Consider the following 21,374-nt stretch of genomic DNA (forward strand, 5'->3'; position numbering starts at 1 on the left):
CAGCTGTTGTCTCTTTCTCCCGTTCTTTGGCAGGTTTGTGTTGTGTTCCGTGTTCCGTCACGACGCCTTTTCTTCGCCGGGTCTTTTTGTTGGAAAACATCGCTCACAAACAATTGCGCAATCGCAAACAGTGCTCCACAACGACACGGTCACGCACACATCCATATGTCTCACATTATCTCGTGAAAGAGCCCAATGAAAACACAATCCGTGTCCGTACGGGGAGAGCGGAATTCAGTTATCGACACAGTTTCGGTGGAGACGCACGGACAACGGGCAAGCAGCTCTTCCGAGTATAGAAACGCAAAAAGACTGAGAACGACTTCGACCGGTTCGTTTCCGGTGGGAAAGAAGTGAAACAATCGGCAATCGGCTGTCCAGTTCCTGTGTCCTGGGTCTGGCTGCAATGGGTGTTCGTGCGGTGCTGCTGTGTCCAGCTGGGGTATGCCGGTGAATCTGTTACGTCTGTCGTTCACCTTCCATTCTGCTGCACCGTGTAAGCCCGAGGGGCACGGACAGGGGCGGGCCAAATCTCTCTGACGGCAAGCGGCTTTCGCGGAACGCCCTTCAACAACCCCCCCGGTTCTACGGTGGACGACCAACGGCGGGCATTCACCATGTCGGTGGTCAGCGGTGGTGGCCTCGGCGGATCAGCATCGGCCGCCGCAGCCTTGCTTAAATCGCCACAAACCGCTCTCCAGCTGCTGCTAGAGGAAATCAACTTCCAGCGTACGAAGGAGATGCGACAGCTGCTAAAAGATGGTTAGTGTCTTGGGCGGTTCCCCTGGGGAAACCAGGTAAAAGAGTTCCCGGAACGGGATGATAATTTCTCGGGAACACTTGATTCGAAAGACGCGATTTGCGTTTTGTCAATTCGTCGCCAACTGCGATCGTGGACCGAAAACGGTGTGTCGATTATCGATTTTTTCCCGAACGGCTCACGGGCCAGCGTGTGAGTGAAACGTTCGAATCTGCGCAATATTCGTGTGCGGTGGCCAACACGCACACACACGCACATCGGGAGGATAACTGACATCCATAATCGTCCTAGCACTCCCATTGAGAGTGGCCGCACAGATGGAATGTCAAACATTTTAATCCTCCGTTGACCGGCTTTTTATTCACCTCGAACTCTGTCCGTGTCGGGGATTGCTGCTATGAAGAAAATGAAAAAAGGAGTTACTATTCATAGCAATGGAAGGCTAAAAGTTAACGTATTTATCCAAATACACTGCCCTGAAGCCAACTGCAATGAAATTGTAAATCCCCTTTTAGCGGTGGTGATTTTAGCAAACAAGTTCATGGCTTGCATGGATTACTCATAGTAGCGCAGCGCTGCTGATTAATCATCACCAGTAGCGCATCATCACCATGGTATATCTCCTTTCAATCGGAACGACTCGCTCGAGCACGGAAAAGAACTCGTAATGAAGGTCGTAAAAACATGCCAATATTTCATTTGCGAGGCCAAAAACGGTCAATCAAATCAGAGCAACCTTTCTGCACACTCTGGGCAGGCTTTGTTCCATAACGGTCCGTCGTCAACATTATCGATCCATTCGGAATGGCATCGAGTGGGGCGCCCTTCTTCGGACCCTATTATCGGTCGGACAGAGATACGAAATTATTTGGGACATGCTTTCGTTGCCTTTCCCTCTTCTCAGATGGTGGATTCGTGGTACTGCAAGGAACCACGTACTGGACGGACCTGTTCGTGCGTCACTTCCTCTTCCAGTCCGAGCCGGAGCACAGTATCGACTGCGACGATCTGCTGTTCTTTGTGCGCAAAAAACACATCAAAGGTTCGTCCCGGGCGATGCCCAAGTACGAGACGGAGATCGAAGTGTTCCGGAAGGACTCGCGCAAACTGCCGATCGGCGATCCGGACGTGGACTGGGAGGAAACGGTCTACCTGAACCTGGTGATCCACCAGTTCAACTACACGCTCACGCTGGCAATCTGTACGCGCACGTCCCCGAAGGAGCTCCAGGTGTTGCGGCGCCACTCGCAGAAGGTGTACGCTTCGCCGAGTCGCCGAAAGATGGACACCAAGGGCGACAGCGAGGAGATCACGTATCCGCACATCTGCTTCATGGTGGACAACTTTGACGAAGTGTTCCACGATATACTGGTGCGCGACGGCGAGATGGTGTGCGTCGAGCTGGTGGCCACCGATCGCGATGGCACCGTTCAGGGCGTGATCTTTCTCGGCTCAATCCGCTACGATGCACTGAAACGGGTCTACGACGCTAGGGTAAGTTCGGCGTGCCCTTGAACCAGGATGGGTTGGTTAATGTCCCACCATTTTTCCGTAGCAATCGAGCCTCGGTTCGAAGGTAGCGCAGCGAATGTCCTTTGGCCTGTTCAGCTCCGGTGGGCCGCAGACGCGCTGCGAGTTTGTGCGGATGAAGGGCCCCCAAGGAAAGGGGCACGCCGAAATGGCCGTTACGAAACCGAAAGGGTCCGGCGTAGAAACACCCACCAGCGAACCGGGGTAGGTACCGGAAAACCGGTCCGGCATGAGATTGGGTGGTCATTAATGTGTTTTCTCCATCCCCCAACCCCCGGGCGTGATAGCTTCTGTGCAACCGACATGTGGGACTCGGAATGGGAGGAAGACTGCGAGGAGTACTACAACTATCGGCACCAGCGGCGGCTGAGCGACCCGAGCGCCAATCTGAACAACTTCAACCGGTACGGATGGCGAACGAAGACCGCGTCCGATTCATCGACGTCCGCGTACGGTGGCTCGAAGGCACGCTCCGAGAACGAAGGGCTCGACTGTCTGGCCAACGAGGTGTCGGAGATCGAGGCCGGCGACTTGCGTGATGGTAAGATGCCCACTCTCGTTGTCCTCTCTGTGCTTCTCTCTCTCTCTCTCTTTCTCTGTTTGTGTGCAATGCTTGGAAAAGGAAAGGAATGACTTTTTTGAAAGGACTGAAAGGACATTTTTGCAGCTCCGAGTTTCACTTTCTGGCCACTGGTTGTGCATGGACTGGAGTGTACAGAGTTTTTGGTTGCTCGTTATCATTTTGCGCTTTTTGCGTCCCCCTGTGATATAGCCTTTGCTTTTTGGCCACCAAAATCCGATCCTGAGGCGCTCCACAAGCAACGATCGCTTTGACGTGGCAGCAGCTTGTGCTCTAAATCCCGTTGTGCACCCGTAGATTAAGCGCGTTCGGAGAGACATCTGTCCTCTGGTCGGTCGAAAGAAGAACCTCACACATATCTGGTATCGGAAGCAGGACGATCGCTTGACGGGAAAAGAAGGGAACGATCCTTAAAACGAACCACCCGTTCCTCTACCTCTACCTCAGAGACGTGGCCGCAGGACCGCACATTTTTATGTTCTTTAGACCCTTCAGACCCCAAACGATCCTTTTTCGTGCGCTCTGAAGCTGAAGTAGTAGTCGCTCGCTAGAAGTATCCAGAAATGCCGTAGTGAAAGTGGCACCCCAGCCATACCTTTCTTTTCGGTTGCTGTCCCTACGATCCCTTTCGTTAGCTGCTATTACCTGTATCGATTGGTTCTCCTGTTTCCTGTTTTGTGTTACAGTCACGTCCTCGTCCAGATTTCTTATATTTTTTCTTCTTTTCTCTCTCTTTCTCTCTCTCTCTCTCTCTCACTGGCTCTGTTGCTCTCCGCGACGCACACCAACCGTTTCTCTGTTGACAATTGTCCCGTTTTTCGGCCCATCCCATGGCGTTCCGTCACGCGTCACGTCACGAATAGATCGTCCTGCTTCCTCCTCCATCTCGGACACGAAACTGGCGTCGGTAGGAGTTGCCTCGTCCGGTGTGGGGCCGCATCCACCCAAAGCCGACGCCCTGTCCGAACGATGCGCCAACAGTAGCGGTGTGCCGAAAGGGCCCAACAGCACGGCCGCCGCCAGCGCGTCGTCCTGTTGCAACTGCTTTGGACTGGCCAAGCGGTGCGGTAGGAGGGCAGGGGACGAAACCGACTCGGTGCAAATGTCCGACGTATACACACCGTGCCCAAACTGTCAGCCAAAGGGCACCGGCGAAGGCCGACGATCGACGGAACCCCCGGACGGAGAGGCAATCGAAGAAGCGGACCGACTGAGGCTACAGTCGCTCGAACTGCATGATTCACCCGCCTGTTTGGCCACCGTCAGCAAGGGCCGATCGCCACTCCTAAGCCATCGCAACGTGCTGATCGTGGAGAGCGAACTTGAGTTTGCCGGTGGTGCCAAGGTTCGGCCGCCTGTCACCGCCACCGCTTCTCCGGGTCCGGCATCAAAGAACACTGAAAAGGGCAAGAAAAAGACCGCAACTGCCCAGGCCACTGGGCCGGCGGTCAAAAAGCGGGATAACAGCTCGCGACCGGCGCAAAGTCCCAAGAAGCGCCTTAGTACGCCCATCTTTCGCTCGAAACGATTCAACGGCGAGAACAAATCCAACTCGACGACGACGACGGGCGACGCACGGTCTAAAGGAAGTTCCTGTACCAACAGTAACCACATTAACAATAACGCCCAAGGCCGGGGAGGGCAGCGGTCGAGCGCAGCAGCGGCTGCCGCACCGGAAGCCACGGAGGCCACCGAAGAGTTTGAGCTCGCCGATGATGCCGTTTCGCTGAACGGGTTCACCGGTGATGGTGGCGATCTTTCGGTGATCGCTTCCGCCGACGAACGGATGGCCACCACCACCGCTAAGCCGGACGTGGAGCTACTCGATACGAAGCAGATGATTCGGGTAAACGGGAAAGAGGAGTTCCCCGCCGAACGGACCGGCAGCAATAATGGAAACGAACGATCGAAAGCCACCGTCGTGGTGGCCGCCACACACATCAAGGAACACCGGGACCGGCGTACTTCCGGCGCTACAATCCGATCGACGCTCGCCACGGAACGAACCGCAACCGTGGCAGGAGGAGGCGGACGGTTCTCGATGATCTACCGCCGAAGCAAATCTTCATCCGCAGCATCCGCCGCCGCCACCACCGGACCAGCATCCAGCAAAAAGGACGATAAACGAAAATCGGACCCTAAACCGGACCGGGTCGAACCACCGGTGGCCAAGCAAAATGGAGGTGCAACGAGTGAGAAGGATCGCTGCGATCGCGATCAACACGCACAGCTAGCGGCGGATGATGTGGTAAAGAGGAAAGCGAAGTCGATCGACCAGCCGATCGGCGACCAACAAGATCCTGCCACAACGGAATGTCCCCCACCGGAACGTGATATTAATGGGAACCCGGGGGAAGCCACTGCGACGACAGCTGGAGATGAGACGACGGAGGACAGCGAACTGAGTAATCGTGCCATTTGGGCCGCACTGAAGGATTTGAGGGCCAAAAAGGGCTGCTCAACGCTGCCGAAGATGAAGAAGCTAACCTACAACAGTTTCTACGTCCGACCGGTGATGCAGCCCGATGGCGGCGATGCTGGTGGTGCCAGCGAGGGTGCTGCTGTCGAAGGCATCCCGATGCGACGCACTCCGGATGGAACTAACATCTACTACCTGTGCGATTACCACCATCCCCGGCGAAGCCAGGGTGACAAAGGTTTGCCAAACACCCGCTTGCCGTTCGCTGTCTAGTCGTTGCTTTGCCGTGCTTCACTTTCCTCGTAGATCATCACACGATCGCACTTGAAAGCGGGCACACGAGATGCCTGACGCTGTGCCTGTTCCACATTTAATAAACCTCGCCCACCCCCTTTGCTCCCCATTTCTCCACAGAACTAGACGACGGAGCCTACAATCCGCTCTGGACCACGAAGGGATTCACGCAAACGTTCCATTTCTGGAAGGAGAACCGACGGCAGCAGTCGACACCGCTTAATGCGTTCCTTACGTACGTTACGCTTCCCTGGTGGAGCATAGCGAAGGGTGAGTGTCGATCATCGATCGCATCCCTGACGCAGTGAGAATAAACCTTCCGCGGTCCCCCTATTTTACAGATTTGCTGGACCACCGGGAGCAACCGATCCTAACATTCTAGAGTGCAATTGAACGGGCACGTCACACGAAGCCTAAAAAGGACCGTATTTCGCCCCTTTGGCCATCATAAACTATAAGCATAGGCAGCATCGAACAGAAAACTAGTCACACGCGTGAAGCGGAATTGCTTGCGTTGCGATCGTACGCGTTCCTGTCCTTCGATTGGGGGCCGCCCTTTTAAGCTGTGCCTATTTTTCACTTCAAGTTCGCGCGATTATGTGATAATGTAGCCCAAAACTCCCCTCGAATCTCACAGCGAGGCAAACGAAGTACTATGGACGCCTTGCGGGGGACACAAGACTAGTCAGGTGAACGCAGTTTTCGAATCCAATACCCGGATCCAAACCAGATTTGTTCATATTGTTTTTTACGTTTAATTGGTTAAATTTGTACCATTTCCTTTTTTTTCTCTTGCTGCGTTTAAATTTTAAGTTCTCGGCCCGCGTAGTCGCGCGTAGTGAAAGAGCAAGTGAAAAGACAAATGGATGGAAATAAACAGCATTTACAGCGTAAACTTTAACGGCCGAGTGGCGCACATTTCATTTGACACTAAAGTTGGCGCTAGAGCCAAGATAATGAACCAATCGCGGCGAGAACATTGACGGCCATCGACATCTTGTTGATAGTGAGGCTGAGGAGATAATCCCCGTGTGCATCCTGCAGCCACCGAACGGAACGCGGCATCACAATCTCTAGCGCTCGCTCCATACACGCTCTTTCAGTCGTCAATCAACCGTCTGGCCACTTGGGAGGATCACACCACGTTCGGTGTGCTGCACGCGGTAAAAGGCGTTCTTATCAGTCTTCGTTCAGTGAAATCAGGGCTGTGGACCCAAAAAAGAGAGTGCCTCTGATAAGCGATCGATCGTTCGGACAGGGGCAGTGTCGTAAGTATGGCCCGCGGAAAGTGGCCACCGTCGTTTCGCGGGATCGCGGGTGTCGTGACGATTCTGGCCGTCACCATCGTTGCCGGGCAGCAGTCGGAGGCGTGTAGCAAAGTTCCGTCGTTGGATGGGCGATTGGTCGCCACCCCGAAGCAACCGGGAGACAACGGGTACCGTCTGGCCATCCGCGACGAACCGCAGGGATACGAGGCGGGCAAAATTTACAACCGTAAGTGATGACGCGCACACCGCGCACGTCTCTGGGTCTAACCCCCCTATTATGGTTCTCGAACGGAAATTCTACCGTTCGAGTGAACACAACAAGAGAGAAAGCCGAATACAGCAAGAGAGAGGGCAGAAAGAGAAAGCTATAGCAAAATGAACTCAAAATGAACGGAATGAACGTTCGAGGACTCGAATCGAGTTCTATGATAAGGGGGTAATTGTGAATTACGAGCCAAGAACTAGCCCATCGCTGATAATTGCGAGCGGCCCACGGCGGCTCCGAGTAATGGCATCACCGAGTCACTTGCGTTACGACGAGGTGTGCAAAGTGCAAAGCAAAAGATAACCATCGCTTCTGAGGGGCGCCACCACTACTTTGTGCTACGGAGCATACGCGATCTCTGTACGCGACAATTGTGCCAACCAAAGCAGTGATCTCGCATGAGCGTTACTTTGAACACTTACCGACCACTTTTTCTCTATCCCGCCCCGTCTCCCGTCCCAGTATTTATCGTCGGTTCGCGAACGCACGCAAAGCTGCAACAGTTCACGCACTTCACGCTGGTGGCGCAGGCCAAGAATGGTGTGCGCACGCACGTCGGCGGCCCGAAGCGTGTCGGGCGTTTTCAGCTGTTTAGCGATTCGCTCACCAAGTTCCACGAGCAGTGCGTCAACACGGTCACGCAGGCGGACGATTTCCCCAAGTCGGAGATTCAGGTAATGTGGGTCGCACCGGCAGCCGGCTCCGGGTGCGTGAGCATTTCCGCCATGGTCTACGAAAGCGAGCAACAGTGGTACGCCGATGATGGTGCCCTTACCCGGGTGCTGTGCGAGGACAAACCCGAGCCAAGGCTCCGGAAGGGAGAGTGCTGCGCCTGCGACGAAGCAAAGTACAGCGTAAGTGTAATCATCCTTGTTCCCGGTCAGTCCCCATCCGGTTCTAATCGGTTTCGTCGTTTTTGAAGTTCACCTTCGAAGGCATCTGGTCGAACGAAACGCACCCTCGGGACTATCCGTTCGCGATCTGGTTGACGCACTTTTCCGACGTGATCGGTGCGTCGCACGAAACGAACTTTTCGTTCTGGGGCGAGAACCATATCGCCACCGACGGCTTCCGGATGCTGGCCGAGTGGGGCTCGGTGCGGCTGCTGGAGGAGGAGCTGCGTGCCAAGTCCAACCGGTTGCGGACGCTCTTCAAGGCCGCCGGTCTGTGGTACCCGCGGGTCAACGCCAACACGACGTCCAACTTCCGGGTCGACCGGAAGCACCACAAAGTGTCGCTCGCCTCCATGTTCGGCCCTTCGCCCGACTGGGTGGTCGGTGTGGCCGGTCTAGACCTGTGCCGGGCGGATTGCACGTGGACCGAGTCACTCGACATCGACCTGTTCCCGTGGGACGCCGGAACGGACAGTGGCATTAGCTACATGTCGGCCAACGCGGAAACACAACCACGCGAGCGGATGCATCGCATCACCACGCTCTACCCGGAGGACCCACGGGCCCCGTTCTACGATCCCCAGTCGACCAGCATGACGCCGCTGGCACGGCTTTACCTTAGGCGCGATCGCGTCATGCCTCAGAACTGCGACGAAGCGTTCCTTCAGGCGCAAGTGCTGGAGTTGGCGGAAAACAGTGAGGAAGAGACACGGCCCGAATGTGCCACCAGCGAGTACAGCCCTTGGACGCCGTGCTCGGTGACGTGCGGCAAGGGTATCCGGATGCGAACGCGCGACTATCTGCAACCGGCCCAACGGGCACTCGCGGTGCCCTGTGCCCGACAGTTAGTCGCGAAGGAGATGTGCGTGGCTGCGGTGGCCGAGTGCCCGGCCGAGTCGATGGCGGCCGGCGCTGGCGAAGACGAGGCGGGTAGCTCCGAGGACGTCGGCAAACTGGCGGCCAGCGTGGACGACACGGGCGAAGGTGTTGGCGTGTGCAGAACGACCCACTGGTCCGAGTGGTCCGAGTGTTCCGTCAGCTGCGGAATTGGCGTAACGATGCGTACGCGAACGTTCGTCGAGCACGCGGGACGCAAAAAGTGTCCGCACATCAGTGTTGGTAAGTCCGCTGGCTAGACGATCGATACGGCAAGTTCCTGACGAATGTTTCGCGGTTCTTTTCAGTCGAAAAACAAAAGTGCATGCTACCGGAGTGTTCCATCACCGACATGGAGGCACCCGATTCGCTCTGCCCCGTCACACCCTGGAGCGACTGGAGCCCGTGCAGTGCGACGTGTGGCCGCGGGGTGACGATTCGCACCCGACTGTTGCTACTGGCGCCCGACGAGCAGTCACGGTGCACGAACCGGATCGAGCTGAACCAGCAGCGGGCGTGCAGCGATAAAACCGACTGCCTGTACGATACGTTCACGGCGCAGGAAATCTGCTCCCAGCAGCCGGAAGCGGGCCCGTGCCGTGGACGTTACCAGCGCTACGCGTTCGCCGCCAGTCAGGGAACGTGTGTCCCGTTCTACTACGGTGGTTGCCGCGGAAATCGGAACAATTTTGTTACCGCCGAAGATTGTATGCAAACGTGTGCCCGTGGCACAGATGGGTCCTCTTCGCCCGTGGTGACGCCAGCGGCTGAAAACGACGGCCATTTGAGGTCCAACAGCCCGTACGACACGCTGCCCGTCGACTGTGTGCTGTCCGATTGGTCCGACTGGAGCCCGTGCTCGGTGAGCTGTGGCACCGGGCGTTCGGAGCGGATTCGGACGATCGTCGTACAACCACGCAACGGTGGTCAACCGTGTCCACCGCGGATCGTAAAGCGTCGCAAGTGCACCGGACCGCCGTGTGCCTAGCGACGGCAACAAGTTCCAATACAAAAGAAAGTAGCCGCACAACGCGTAGAATAAAGTAGATTATACAGGAGAAAATGTATACCTAGCACACGGTGTCCCTGCCGGTTCAATAAAGAGCGCCAACGCCTGTTCTAAAGCTGTCTGGTACGCGAATTAAGCCGGTAACTTCTGGACCGAAAGAAAGTAACTCTCTGTGGCACGCGTTCGAAGGTTACTAAGATGCATACCATTAACGTCACCATTTTTCTTACCACCGCTCAGTAACCACCGCTTTCTTTCAGATTTGTTCGTTCGTGTGCACTCCTTTTCGATATCACTGTTTTGGGTTTTATTCCACAATTCTACTCTCGACCGACCCCCCGCGCCGCGATTGGCCATTGGTTCACCACACACACACACGCACCATGATGCGCGCTAATTCTTCTTAATTCTAGAGCTTCTCTTTGCCCTCAACTCAACCATGCGTGCGTGCGTGAGTGAGTGTGTCTGTGTGTGTGTGTATAAATATATGCAACAACAACCGCACTTCACTCCGCAAACGCCTTCTCCGTGGACTCCTTCTCCGTTGGGGGTCAAAGCAGCGCGCCACGGTGTTCAATTTGTTACTACGTTAAATATATATTGCATTGTCTTTTAAATCTTCCACCCCGACCGAACCGAGAGCCGACAGATAGGAAAGGTTCGCGCTAACCAATAAGCAGTGGTCCGATCGCCTCGGATCGCCAGGGATTGGGGATTTGTGATGCCAGCCCGCCAGATGCGGGCTTGTTGAACTAACAACTCAAAAAGAAACGAAAATCAAACTAAAAAACCACCGTTAACCTATTACCGGTGTCACTCTCTCTCTCTCTCTTTCTCTATCGAGGCGGCGGGCAAACAATTGGCTCTAGCTGACCACCCTGAGACACCGTATCGTATGACAAAAGGACTTCCGAAACCTCTCCACACGGCGGTTAGACGCGGTGAGCCTTTCGAGGCGAAGATGACGGTGTCGCCCTCGGGCTTGACGAGCTGTCCTCCGAAGCCGACCGCTGGCTCAGGCTCGGCGGTACGGTCAAGTGGCGCTCGGGGGTCGATGGGTATGACGACGATGGGTTGCGGCTGCAGTTATTATTGCTCATCACAAACTGCTGGAGTTCTTCGGTGTCTGTGTCGGTGGTGGGTTGCGATGAAAGAAAGGAAAAAATCAACGCAAAATAGGTTGAGCTCGATAAGAAAGTAAAACAGTCGATTCAGGAAGAAATAACACTGTTACACTACAAAAACACTACCGCGTGTTACGAAAGATCGTGGCACGGGGAAACAAAACGAAAGGTCAGCGCATTCCGCGGACTCGAAGACACGGGAAAACAGTGAAAGAAACACAGAACACGGGGACGATCAGTGATCTCTACACACACATACGGTTAATAAAACAAGGAATAATGAATGATACAACACAGCAGACCCCCCGAACGGATGGCTCTCGTACCTCGTTTCTATCGTGTTGAGGGGCTCTTCTAAAAAGTTAGTCGCAAAAAGGACGCTACCCGAAATACGGAGAACACACACTACAAACACAAATGGGGAATAGCATCTAAAAGCGGATTAACTTAAGATTAGGATGAAAACAAACAATAGTAACAGGGGAGGGGAGACACTCCTGAGCAGTACACAAACACAACCAAGCACACATACACACACACAGGGGAAACGGGGGGTCAGAGTTCAGAAAGAGAATGCTACTAACCTTCGAATGGCCGCGCACAAACCGGGCGCTCTATCTTTCCTCTGGGTGCGCTCAAGAACAATTTTGGAACGGGACTTTGGTTACGCACGAACATTAGCGGATACGGGGATGCTGTTACATCGCGAAGGATTTGCGCGCACCTGGCCGCAGTTACGAGTTAGGGTGATCGTTACTTTATAAAACTTGACACACGCGTCGCAGGGGCCTCCCTTCTCTCTCTCTCTCTATTACTAACGGGTACAGATAGTGATCATTTTTCGATGGGTCACTGATCCTGCAGAGCAAAGGCTCTTGTTTTCTTGTTTTCACTTTTCTTTTCCCTATTACTGCACAACCTTTTAACATCTTCGAACCTCTTCCGCCGTCCATCTTTGGTCGGGGGACCAAAGGTTAACATTTAAACTGCCCCTATCCCTAAGCCCTGGCTGATGGCGGGCAAATGCAAGAACTCAATCCGCGGGCGGCCTCCGACGACGAACGAAATGGAAAACGAATGTTACACACGAGTTAGCGCTACACGACAGTCAGGAGCTAGTGAGCGAGCGAGCGAGCGAGAGAGAGTGAGTTTACAACACAATTACCACCACGGACACGAAATAGTGGACACAAGAATAAAAGACAGATACTAGAAAACGGAGCAAGAAACAATAATCATAACATTCAACGGCTAGCATCTAATTGCGCGCTGGTGCTGGGTGAAACGGTGCAACGGTTTGTTCGATAACGTGACCAATGCGCGCGGTCACACAGAGAGCAGCATCATGACACGACCCAAAACAGATGGAAAAATAAAGTCCGGATCGCCAACGATCTGCTTTCCGTACCGAAAACCGGACAGGAACAGGAAAACGGTAACAAACGGTACGAAAAAAAAAAACGGAAGCGAAAACAAAAGATCGCCAGCAAACGGTACACTTGCTGTGGTCGGTAACGATTACGCCGCGCCTCCGCCGATAGGGCCGGTTCGGGCCCTTCGGAACGGTCTCCGATTGGCACCGTGCCGGGTGATGGCCGGGCCCCACCAGCCAGCATGACGCCCGGCGGCAGTTCACTGATGCTGCGAACCGTGCTTTCTACTACTGGCCCGGGTTTGCTTTCGGTTGACGGACTGTTGCTGCTGCTGCTGCTGTTGCTGTTGCACGTTGTTGTTGTTGTTATTCAGGGTTAGACTACCGTGCGTACCACCGTTTTTGTTATCGTGACCATGGTGGTGATGGTGGTGCTGTGGAGGGTTCGTACCTTGTGATGTCATGATGGGCTTCGGCGGGAACGGAATCCGGAAGAGCTCAATCCTCAGATAGTCACAAATCTCCAGACAGATCTACGGGATGCGACAGACACGATTAGAGGGACGCGCACGGCTCCGATTACAAAAGTTACGCACCTGGCCACAGTATCGTATCAGATCGATCGTGCACCACAGCAAACAGAACCACAGGACCAGGTACTCCGGCAGGAAGCAGTTAAAGTATTGGTTCAGAAACAGACACAACGGACCGATCAGGCCCCAGTCGAGGTACTCCATCTCGCTCTTGGTCATGTGGGCAACCTACAAAAGGCGGAACACGGCACGCGGTTAAGGTTTATGGTGGGGGGGACACCAACTCCCAATACATACCACCAACCGGTTGGTCACTTTGGCCGTGATCATTCCGAACGCCATTATGTAGAGGGCCGGGTGGTTCTCGTAGATATGGTCGGTGGACTTCTGCGAGATGACGTAGGCCGGCACGACGACGAACAGGAACGGGATGATCGGTGACAGCACACTGGTGCCCTGGGGTGGTCCAGCGAACACAGGAACGGAAAAAAACATTTCATTAGCGCGTCGGTTATTTGACGGTGGATCATGAAAGAAGGAAGGACACGCGAGGACACAGAGAGTGTGTGCGCTACAACTAGGGGAGGGATTAGTCCGGATGATGACGGGAGCGATCACAAGCGATAGTTAGGGATCAGGGATTCTAGGCGGATGAAATAGGATGGATTTGGATTCTGGTGTGTGTTGTTCTAGCAAAAAATTAAAACAAATTCGCAACCAGAACGTACTGGTGTTTGTGTGACATGACAACGGACGGACTGATAACTAGCAGAGAGTGTGACACAAGCAATTGTACTATTTACATAACTAGACATTAACGTGGCGTTTTGTGGATCATTTCGAAAACATTCGTTTAATGGAGTCGTCAACTGTTCCTCTACTTTTGTAAGCGGCGCTAGAGTAATGGAGCGATCGCGAGCGATCGTCACCACGTGCGTCAATTTTTTGCTACAACAAACGGGAACGGGAGGAAGACCGTGGCATTTCGTGGCGGGTGTGTGTGTGTGTGTGGTAACCCGCGTCTTAGCCCACCCCGTTTTAGTGCCCTCCACACACGTTGTCCCCGTGAAGTCGTCTGTAGTTAGTCCTCGTCCTTTTGGGGGGTTTCCTACTTATTCTAACCACTATTAGAGCTAGCGAGTTATTGGGTGAGCCCACGGCCACGGCGTGAAAGCAGCGATGTCCCGTGTTCCCAGGCGTGACACTATTAATACCAGCGATGCCAGAGTCCAGCTACCACTTAACCTCTTCGGGGGGCACCAAAGCGTGATTGATGTGGGGCCGCGCAGAGTATCAGTTAAAAGTATTGAATTGAATTAAATGCTGCTAAATGGCCCTTGCGCTGCTGACCGCCGCTTCCGCGCCTTGAGTGTGTGTGGTGTAAGTAAATGTCGATAGTGTCCCAGGAATGAATGGAGACATGATTTCTTAAGGACGTCATACATAAGGTTAGGCCGGGGGTCTAGCAGTTAGCCACACGCAACACATCGGGGACCAAACATAGTGGGGACACAAACAAACAACAAACAACGGACCAACTAGCACAAGCAAACCACACACGCAGCACGCAAACGCACACAGGACACACATTACTTAGTTGCCTTACAGCGACGGTCGATCCATTCTTGCCTACGCCGCCACCGGTAAAGATAACGGCCGAGTTCTGATACGCTAGCAATCCGAACACAAACACGGCAAAGTACAGTGGAACCGTTTTTATGTCGATGCCTCCCATCAAGGGCAGCTGGAATCGGCGGCCCAACATCGACAGCGACAGGCGGCAGGCGGCAGGCAGGAATAGCGTTGGCCGTGGCCACACAGAGACACAGTTGTGTTATGGTGCGCGTTTTAATGTGTGTTCAAATGTCCGACCGCAACCGACCGAAGTCGAGAGAGAGCATTTTGATGCGATACGAAAGGATATTATGACCGACCGAGGGGAGCACAACGATCACGGATCAGAAGAAAAGAAAGAAGAGAAAAATCATCGTAATGAGTGTCATCAGATTTGCGTGTAACTAACTAGAGAGTTTGTAAATACGTTAATTAGAGAGACCACCACTTTACAGAATTGATCCCCCGTAACAACCCGCGCGCACGGCTTGTCTGACTGATCGTTTATCTTGGCGGGCCACCGCCGTGAGTATTGTTGTTAAATGAGGTGTTTGTAATGCATGAATGAGTTAAAACCGAGTTAGAAATGACCCCCGAAAGAGATGTTAAAGAACCGCGATAGCAGGACAGTGGGATGGGAGGAACAGGGCCGCCCCCGCCGGGGGCGAGCAGTAGCATAAAACAGAGTGTGTGTGTCAACGAACGCTTACAGCAACGGTTGAACCATTTTTACCGCAGCCACCGGCCCGGAACGTTTGGCAGAAGGTGACGAACATTTGTACGAAACCGAACGTAAAGAAGCCACAGACCGCATAGTTCCAACTGCCACCGGCCAGTGGCATCTGGGGCAGGGACGGCAGGGACGGACGGATGATGATCGTACGACGACGACGACGACGACGGCGGCGGGATTCGCAGGATGTGATTTGCGCACACACAGCGAAGAAAGGATAAGCACACGGATGAGACAGATCGGTGAGAATGAAAGAACGAAACAAAAGAACGGTGGGATGCGATCAGTGTGGCGATGATAGCACGGCAAAAAATGAAACACATACACAAAAGTCAGCAACAAATCAGTATTATTCACAGCGCGCGATCGCGTGATGGATCAATAACCCCCCACATCGGTCAGTTACAACAACACAACACTCGGATCAGAGATCATGCACATTCGTTATCGTTTCTCTCGGCCAGAGATCATGCGAAAAAGCACGTGGAGTAGAGAGAGGGTTACATCATGCACTAAACACAACCAAAGGATACGAAAGACCACGACAACTAATTGGGTCCCCCCCCGGGCTGCAGTCCGTTTGGGTTCGCGCACGGAATCGCGCACGATCGTTCCCCGTGCGGAGGCGAGAGGCCAACCGAAAACCAACCGTTTATTGGCGGCTGCGGTGGCGACAATGGTCATACGTCCAAGTACGGGGGGTGTCGAAGAAGAGAGGTTAGCCACAAGGGAGCATTGTGGCCAGGGAAAAGGTGGGACATGATCAAGAGGGAGACGAGAGAGAGAGAGAGCGAGTGAGAGAGGTGGGTTAAGAGGTTTACACTTACGGCGACCGTCGATCCGTTTTTACCAACACCGCCGGCCCGTATTACCGCACCGAAGTGCAGCAGCGACCAGCCTCCGCAAATGATGGTCATTATGGCCATCGAGCTCCACAGCTGGAGCTGTCCGAAGATCTACAGAGATCGTGCGCGCGCGACAACGCGGTTTACGCGGGCGGGGCGGAAAAGAAGCGGAACAGGCAGGACAAATACGGTGGGGCGAGGCGGGAAAGAAGAGAAAGAACGTTGCGATATAAGTAGTGACACGCGAAATGCGAGTTTGGAATTTTGAACATTTTTACAGAATTGGCACCCGATTCGTGACGTGTGAGCGAAATAATGGTAACATGGGGCACGCGTTCTAGGGCGGCAAGCAGTGGTGTGGTGTGTATTAATTACAGGCGCGACGGATACAAAGTGCGACTTTTACTGATACTGTAGCGGTATGACCGTAGCGCGAGCAGACTGCCGGACGCACGCGGTCCCGACTCGGGTCTGATTACGGCAAAAATTAGGCTACCTGAAGCGCGAGGTTGATAAGAATGCTTCCTTACACACCCCGCAAATCAGTCACCGTTATTGGGTGCGATATAAATATTAAGGATTTTCGCTGTCAACTCGCTCCCATGAAGCGCACCGGGATGCGAGAGCTTATCACAGAGAGAGAGCTACACACTGTCGATAAGGACCTTTTACGGACTGTACTGATAACAGGATTGGACTTTATTTAGCGCGAACAGAGAGAGACAGCGTTTGTTACACACCAAAAACCGGGAACCCGGTATGGACCACGCAACACATCACGCCATGTGTGTGCCCGAGAAAACGCGTGAGCAACACCTATTTAACATCGCGCAGTGTGTGCTCTCTTTGGCGGTCCATTTTTTCCAACCCATTCGGACTCGATATGGTAAACAACGGGCGCGCGCGTGATCGTTCGTTTGTTTGAATTGTGGGAAAAATCGCATTATCATTATAATGCACTTGAGAGCGTGCTCGACAGATAGATAAATAGAGCGAAAGAGAGAGAGCAGCGCCATTCATCGCCCGTTGCCTTGGGTGGTCTCGCCCTAGAGCCTAGAGACGCGCTAGACACCATATTTCGCGTGCCGGGATCGCACGACCAATTGGGACTAATAAACTCTAACTGCAACAGAGCACCGATCTGATTGCACCGATCCTGTAAAACATCGCGCGAATGTCCCGTGGTCTAATGCAATCTAGAGTGGCGGGTACAGGCTTCCGCTCAAGGTTCAACTAATAAAACGCCCAGAGTGCAGCCGTTTGATACAATGGCCTTTGATGGCCTTCAATTCTTGCGTAGTTGTTCGGCAGCTGTAAAGAAGAGTTAGTTGTATGCGAGCATCAGCCCGATCTGTGCACTACTTACCTTGGTCATCCAGATCGAAGGACCAAAGACCGCCGATATCAGGTGGATGGTGATGATCGTACACTGCGCCTCCGTGACGTCGATCTTGCCGAAACGCAACGTACCCGACACGTACGTTTGCCAGTGGGCGCAATAGAACAGAGTCATGGCGCAAAAACACTGGAAGAACATCCAGCGCGGATAGTACCCGAGCTGGACGGAGATGCAGGCGGACAGGGCAACGAACACGGTCGAAATCGAGTCACACCCGTGATCGAACAGCTCGCCGAGTGGCGATGACGAGTAGGTACGGCGGGCCTGCTTGCCGTCGATCGCATCCAGGCTCTGGTAGATAAAGAGTCCCGCGGCGCAAAGTGCCGAGGCCCACCTTGGGGGCTCTTCTCGCCCATTTGGACTGTGGCTAGAGATGAGGGATGGAAGGAAATTAAAAATTAGTAAAGTTCGTGTACTCATGAACTCACGATCACGCGTTCCAACATTTCGAATCCACTCTGACGATACAAGGCACAAGTGAGAAGCAGGCGCTGATCGACAGCTCTTCGACAGCAAATTGAATGAATCAATTTGAACTCCCATTATTGCATTATCGGAGCCCCCAGTTTTATCGCACCTACGATTGGCCATCACGCGATTGCTGCTTTCTACACCTACCGCGCTGTCCGCTTGTTGCTCGTCGCACCTTTTCGTGGTAATGTTCATGGGTAGCACAACGACCTATGGCGTTTCCATGGTGACCGTACCATCCTGGCCCGAAGTTTCGAAGATGCGTGCACCAACAAGCAAACCCCTAAAAACGATTTGTATGCAATGCACATATCTCGTTTGCGGCCCGCGTCATCAGCGGAAAGCATTTTCAATGTCAGCGGCTACGTAAACACAAAACCGGCAAACGAGCATCACAACAAACGTAACGGTGCTGCAGCTAAACTTGGTTCGAGTCAAACAAATCCTCCGGGCTGCTTAGAATTGCACAGGATCAGCGCGCGCAATGCTTCGTGTTCCCTTCCCTTCGCACACCTAAGGATGCTGTGGAATTATATAATTCACGTTCACAGAGCGCGCGAATCGTCGCTCAAGCAGAACCGACCGACTTTCGTTTGCGACATGCAAAACAAGTGCCCTCGATACGGAACGGTGGTCTCTGGGCGGGGAGACACTGCAAACGGCGTGGGACGGGGGTGGGGGTACTTACTAGATCAGTATGAGGGTCGTGACAATGTTGATGATGAGCCCGACTATCGTGATGAGATTCGGTGCAAGCCACAGCGGTACCTTCGCCACCAGCCAGCACCACCACGGCTGCAGGAACGGATCCATCAGGCTGACATTGGTGCAGGAATACTTGTGGTCGCCCAGTTTCTTCAGCTGCGTCGTGTGCAGCAGCCTTTGCTTGTAGAAATACATTTTGCGCCGATGCTGCTCGCTAGTCCTAATATTCGTGACGTTGCGCTCCCAGGGAGAGTGATGGCAGCCAAAGGCTCTTCAGTTGCTTCTTCCGGGTGAGCGTAATTAACTTTCGCTTCGTAATTCCACTTTTCACGCTACTCGCCCACAGCCCGATACATCTTACTTTTCACACACACGGCACCTGACCCAAGGGGAAAGCACCTTTAAAGGATAAAAAAAACACCACCGTCCTCTCTTTCTTAGGGGCACTTTCGTTGACAACGTGTGTCGGATGAGTTGTCGTTTCCACCAGACAACGATCCACGGGCAGCGGCGGTCCACGCACTCGATCTTTTACGCACTTTTCCGCCAGGCAGGCCCTTTATGCGAAGCAATTTGGCGAACGGCTGCGGCGCTACACACTCTGACGGCTCTTCTCACTGCGGATCGGTGAAATTTCACCGTCTCCTGCCGTGAATCATTCGACCAGGAGGCGCAGAAGTAGGCTTTTCTCGCCGCTACTCTCACTGCTAAGGTCGCGACGGATCGCACTCGTAAGTGGCACAACCAGAGACAATAGGATCCACTGATGACGACGTTTTATCGGAGCAAATTACGGAACAGTAATCGTAATCGCACAGAATTCGCGCAATTCGCGGACACTTCCGAGCGATGGAACAGTTTTTTGACGTATGACTTCCCAATCACACGCATCGTGTGATGATGGTCCGATGGTCCGCTAGTGGTCTCGTTCACTCGCGCGCGTTGAAGCCGCGATTGTCGCTCTCAGTCGCACCGAACGAGGGCACTCACACCACAATCTGTCACGCGACTGCTGAAAATGACAGCTGATGGCGGCCGTCACAGTAAGTTTCCTCGAATATTAATAAAAATCTAAAACTAAACAGTATTTTAAGTAAAAATACAACTCTTTTGATTAATGAGACGCTGGTCCATGGCCTGTGGGTGATGTAAAAAGATGTTTCCGTGCTCTACCATTCAGTCTTGCCTGTCTACACCTTGACACTCACCAACTGTCACAATGCTGTGACAGTGCTGTCAGTTGGATGAAAATAAAACTCGGCACACAACTTCGAACCGCGCTGGGAACTTAAAAAACCGCGACCGCCCGCAATTCCGGTCAGTTCGAAAACGTTCCCAGTGATCAGGCGACGACGACAGAATGGCGGATGGTAATAGTTCGGATGAGGACTTTTCCGACGATTGGGTGCTGTACGCGCACCGCCCAGAGTGGGCAGACATCGAGCCACTGCCACAGGATGACGGGGAGAATCCGGTCGTCATGATTCAGTACAGTGAAAAATGTAAGTACCTCCTTCACCGCGATTTTTCGCGCCCCCTAAGTAACCATCATTCATCCGTCCACACACAGTCAATGATGTGTTCGGGTACCTGCGGGCCGTTATTGCCCGGCAAGAAAAATCCGCCCGTGCCCTGGAGCTCACCAAGGATGCAGCCCGGCTGAATGCTGCCAATTACACCGTGTGGCAGTACCGGAGGGACATACTGAAAGCGCTGGGTGCCGATCTGTTCGAGGAGCTGTCCTACATCGGCAAGGTGATTGCGGAAAACCCGAAAAACTACCAAGTCTGGCACCATCGGCGCGTGATCGTCGAGTGGATGGACGATCCGTCGAGCGAGCTCGCGCTCACCGAGAGCATACTGGATATGGACGCAAAGAACTATCACGCCTGGCAGCATCGGCAGTGGGTGATAAAGAAGTACGAGTAAGTACAGCGCCACGCGTTTTTATCATGTTTACCTTTCATTGGGCTCTCTACGTGACCCGGCTGACTGTATAGTTAATTGTCCCATTTGTAACTACCCTCCTGCTACCAACAGCCTGTTCGACAATGAGCTGCAGTACGTGGACCGGCTAATTTCGGAAGATATGCGCAACAACTCGGCCTGGAACGAGCGGTTCTTCGTGCTCAAGCACGCCGGATTCACGCCGGAGGTGCTCGAACGGGAGGTACACTACGTGATAACGCGCGTCGGGCTGATCAAGAACAACGAGAGTCCGTGGAACTTTTTGCGCGGCCTGCTCCAGCAGGGCACCGGCAAGTTGGCCCAGTTCCCGAGCGTGGTCGACTTTTGCGAGGACCTTTACAACGACGGCATCCGTTCGCCGTACCTGCTAGCATTCCTGGTTGATCTGTACGCGGAGATGTACTTCGATGTGCTGGCCGAGGGCGGCAGTGCCGACGCGGCGGACGAGTTCCGTGTCAAGGTGCACGATCTGTGCGAGTCTATGGCCGATCAGCACGACAAAATACGCTGCAAGTACTGGTGGTACATAGCGGAGAACTTCCAGCGCAAGGCGGCCGCCCAAGCCGCGTCCAACGGTGGCCGGAACGGTGTTTAGAACGGTGTTTAGGGTGGGCTGGGCGAGAGCCAATAAAGTGATTGATTTTGCATGCATACGCATGTCGTGTGACCTATTGATGTTCTGACCATCGCGGGTTCCGCCCGGGTGGGGGTCGCTG

The 21,374-nt window shown here is 53.7% G+C and overlaps 4 protein-coding genes across 4 annotated transcripts; 3 read left to right on the top strand and 1 right to left on the bottom strand.

Moving 5' to 3' along the window:
• Positions 1-357: 357 nt before the first annotated feature.
• LOC128268610 (uncharacterized protein KIAA0930 homolog) lies at positions 358-6,458 on the top strand. The gene is made up of 6 exons (XM_053005742.1): positions 358-762; positions 1,665-2,254; positions 2,316-2,494; positions 2,578-2,831; positions 5,704-5,853; positions 5,925-6,458. The coding sequence occupies exons 1-6, from the start codon at positions 618-620 to the stop codon at positions 5,963-5,965; spliced, it is 1,359 nt and encodes a 452-aa protein (XP_052861702.1). The 5' UTR covers positions 358-617; the 3' UTR covers positions 5,966-6,458.
• Positions 6,459-6,703: 245 nt separating this feature from the next.
• LOC128268605 (spondin-1) lies at positions 6,704-9,999 on the top strand. The gene is made up of 4 exons (XM_053005737.1): positions 6,704-7,077; positions 7,579-7,970; positions 8,039-9,128; positions 9,194-9,999. Exons 1-4 carry the CDS (start codon positions 6,858-6,860, stop codon positions 9,871-9,873), a joined length of 2,382 nt encoding a protein of 793 aa, XP_052861697.1. The 5' UTR covers positions 6,704-6,857; the 3' UTR covers positions 9,874-9,999.
• Positions 10,000-12,475: 2,476 nt separating this feature from the next.
• Positions 12,476-19,532, bottom strand: LOC128268611 (cholinephosphotransferase 1). The gene is made up of 6 exons (XM_053005743.1): positions 18,674-19,532; positions 17,482-17,881; positions 14,530-14,667; positions 13,221-13,379; positions 12,987-13,151; positions 12,476-12,923 (listed from the first exon to the last, which is right to left on the bottom strand). The coding sequence occupies exons 1-6, from the start codon at positions 18,883-18,885 to the stop codon at positions 12,651-12,653; spliced, it is 1,347 nt and encodes a 448-aa protein (XP_052861703.1). The 5' UTR covers positions 18,886-19,532; the 3' UTR covers positions 12,476-12,650.
• A 409-nt stretch (positions 19,533-19,941) lies between these two features.
• Positions 19,942-21,293, top strand: LOC128268613 (protein farnesyltransferase/geranylgeranyltransferase type-1 subunit alpha). Its single transcript, XM_053005747.1, has 3 exons — positions 19,942-20,192; positions 20,261-20,615; positions 20,731-21,293. Exons 1-3 carry the CDS (start codon positions 20,051-20,053, stop codon positions 21,251-21,253), a joined length of 1,020 nt encoding a protein of 339 aa, XP_052861707.1. The 5' UTR covers positions 19,942-20,050; the 3' UTR covers positions 21,254-21,293.
• Positions 21,294-21,374: the final 81 nt, after the last annotated feature.

This window comes from Anopheles cruzii, chromosome 2 (genome assembly GCF_943734635.1).
Source record: "Anopheles cruzii chromosome 2, idAnoCruzAS_RS32_06, whole genome shotgun sequence".
Classification (NCBI taxonomy): Eukaryota; Metazoa; Arthropoda; class Insecta; order Diptera; family Culicidae; genus Anopheles; species Anopheles cruzii.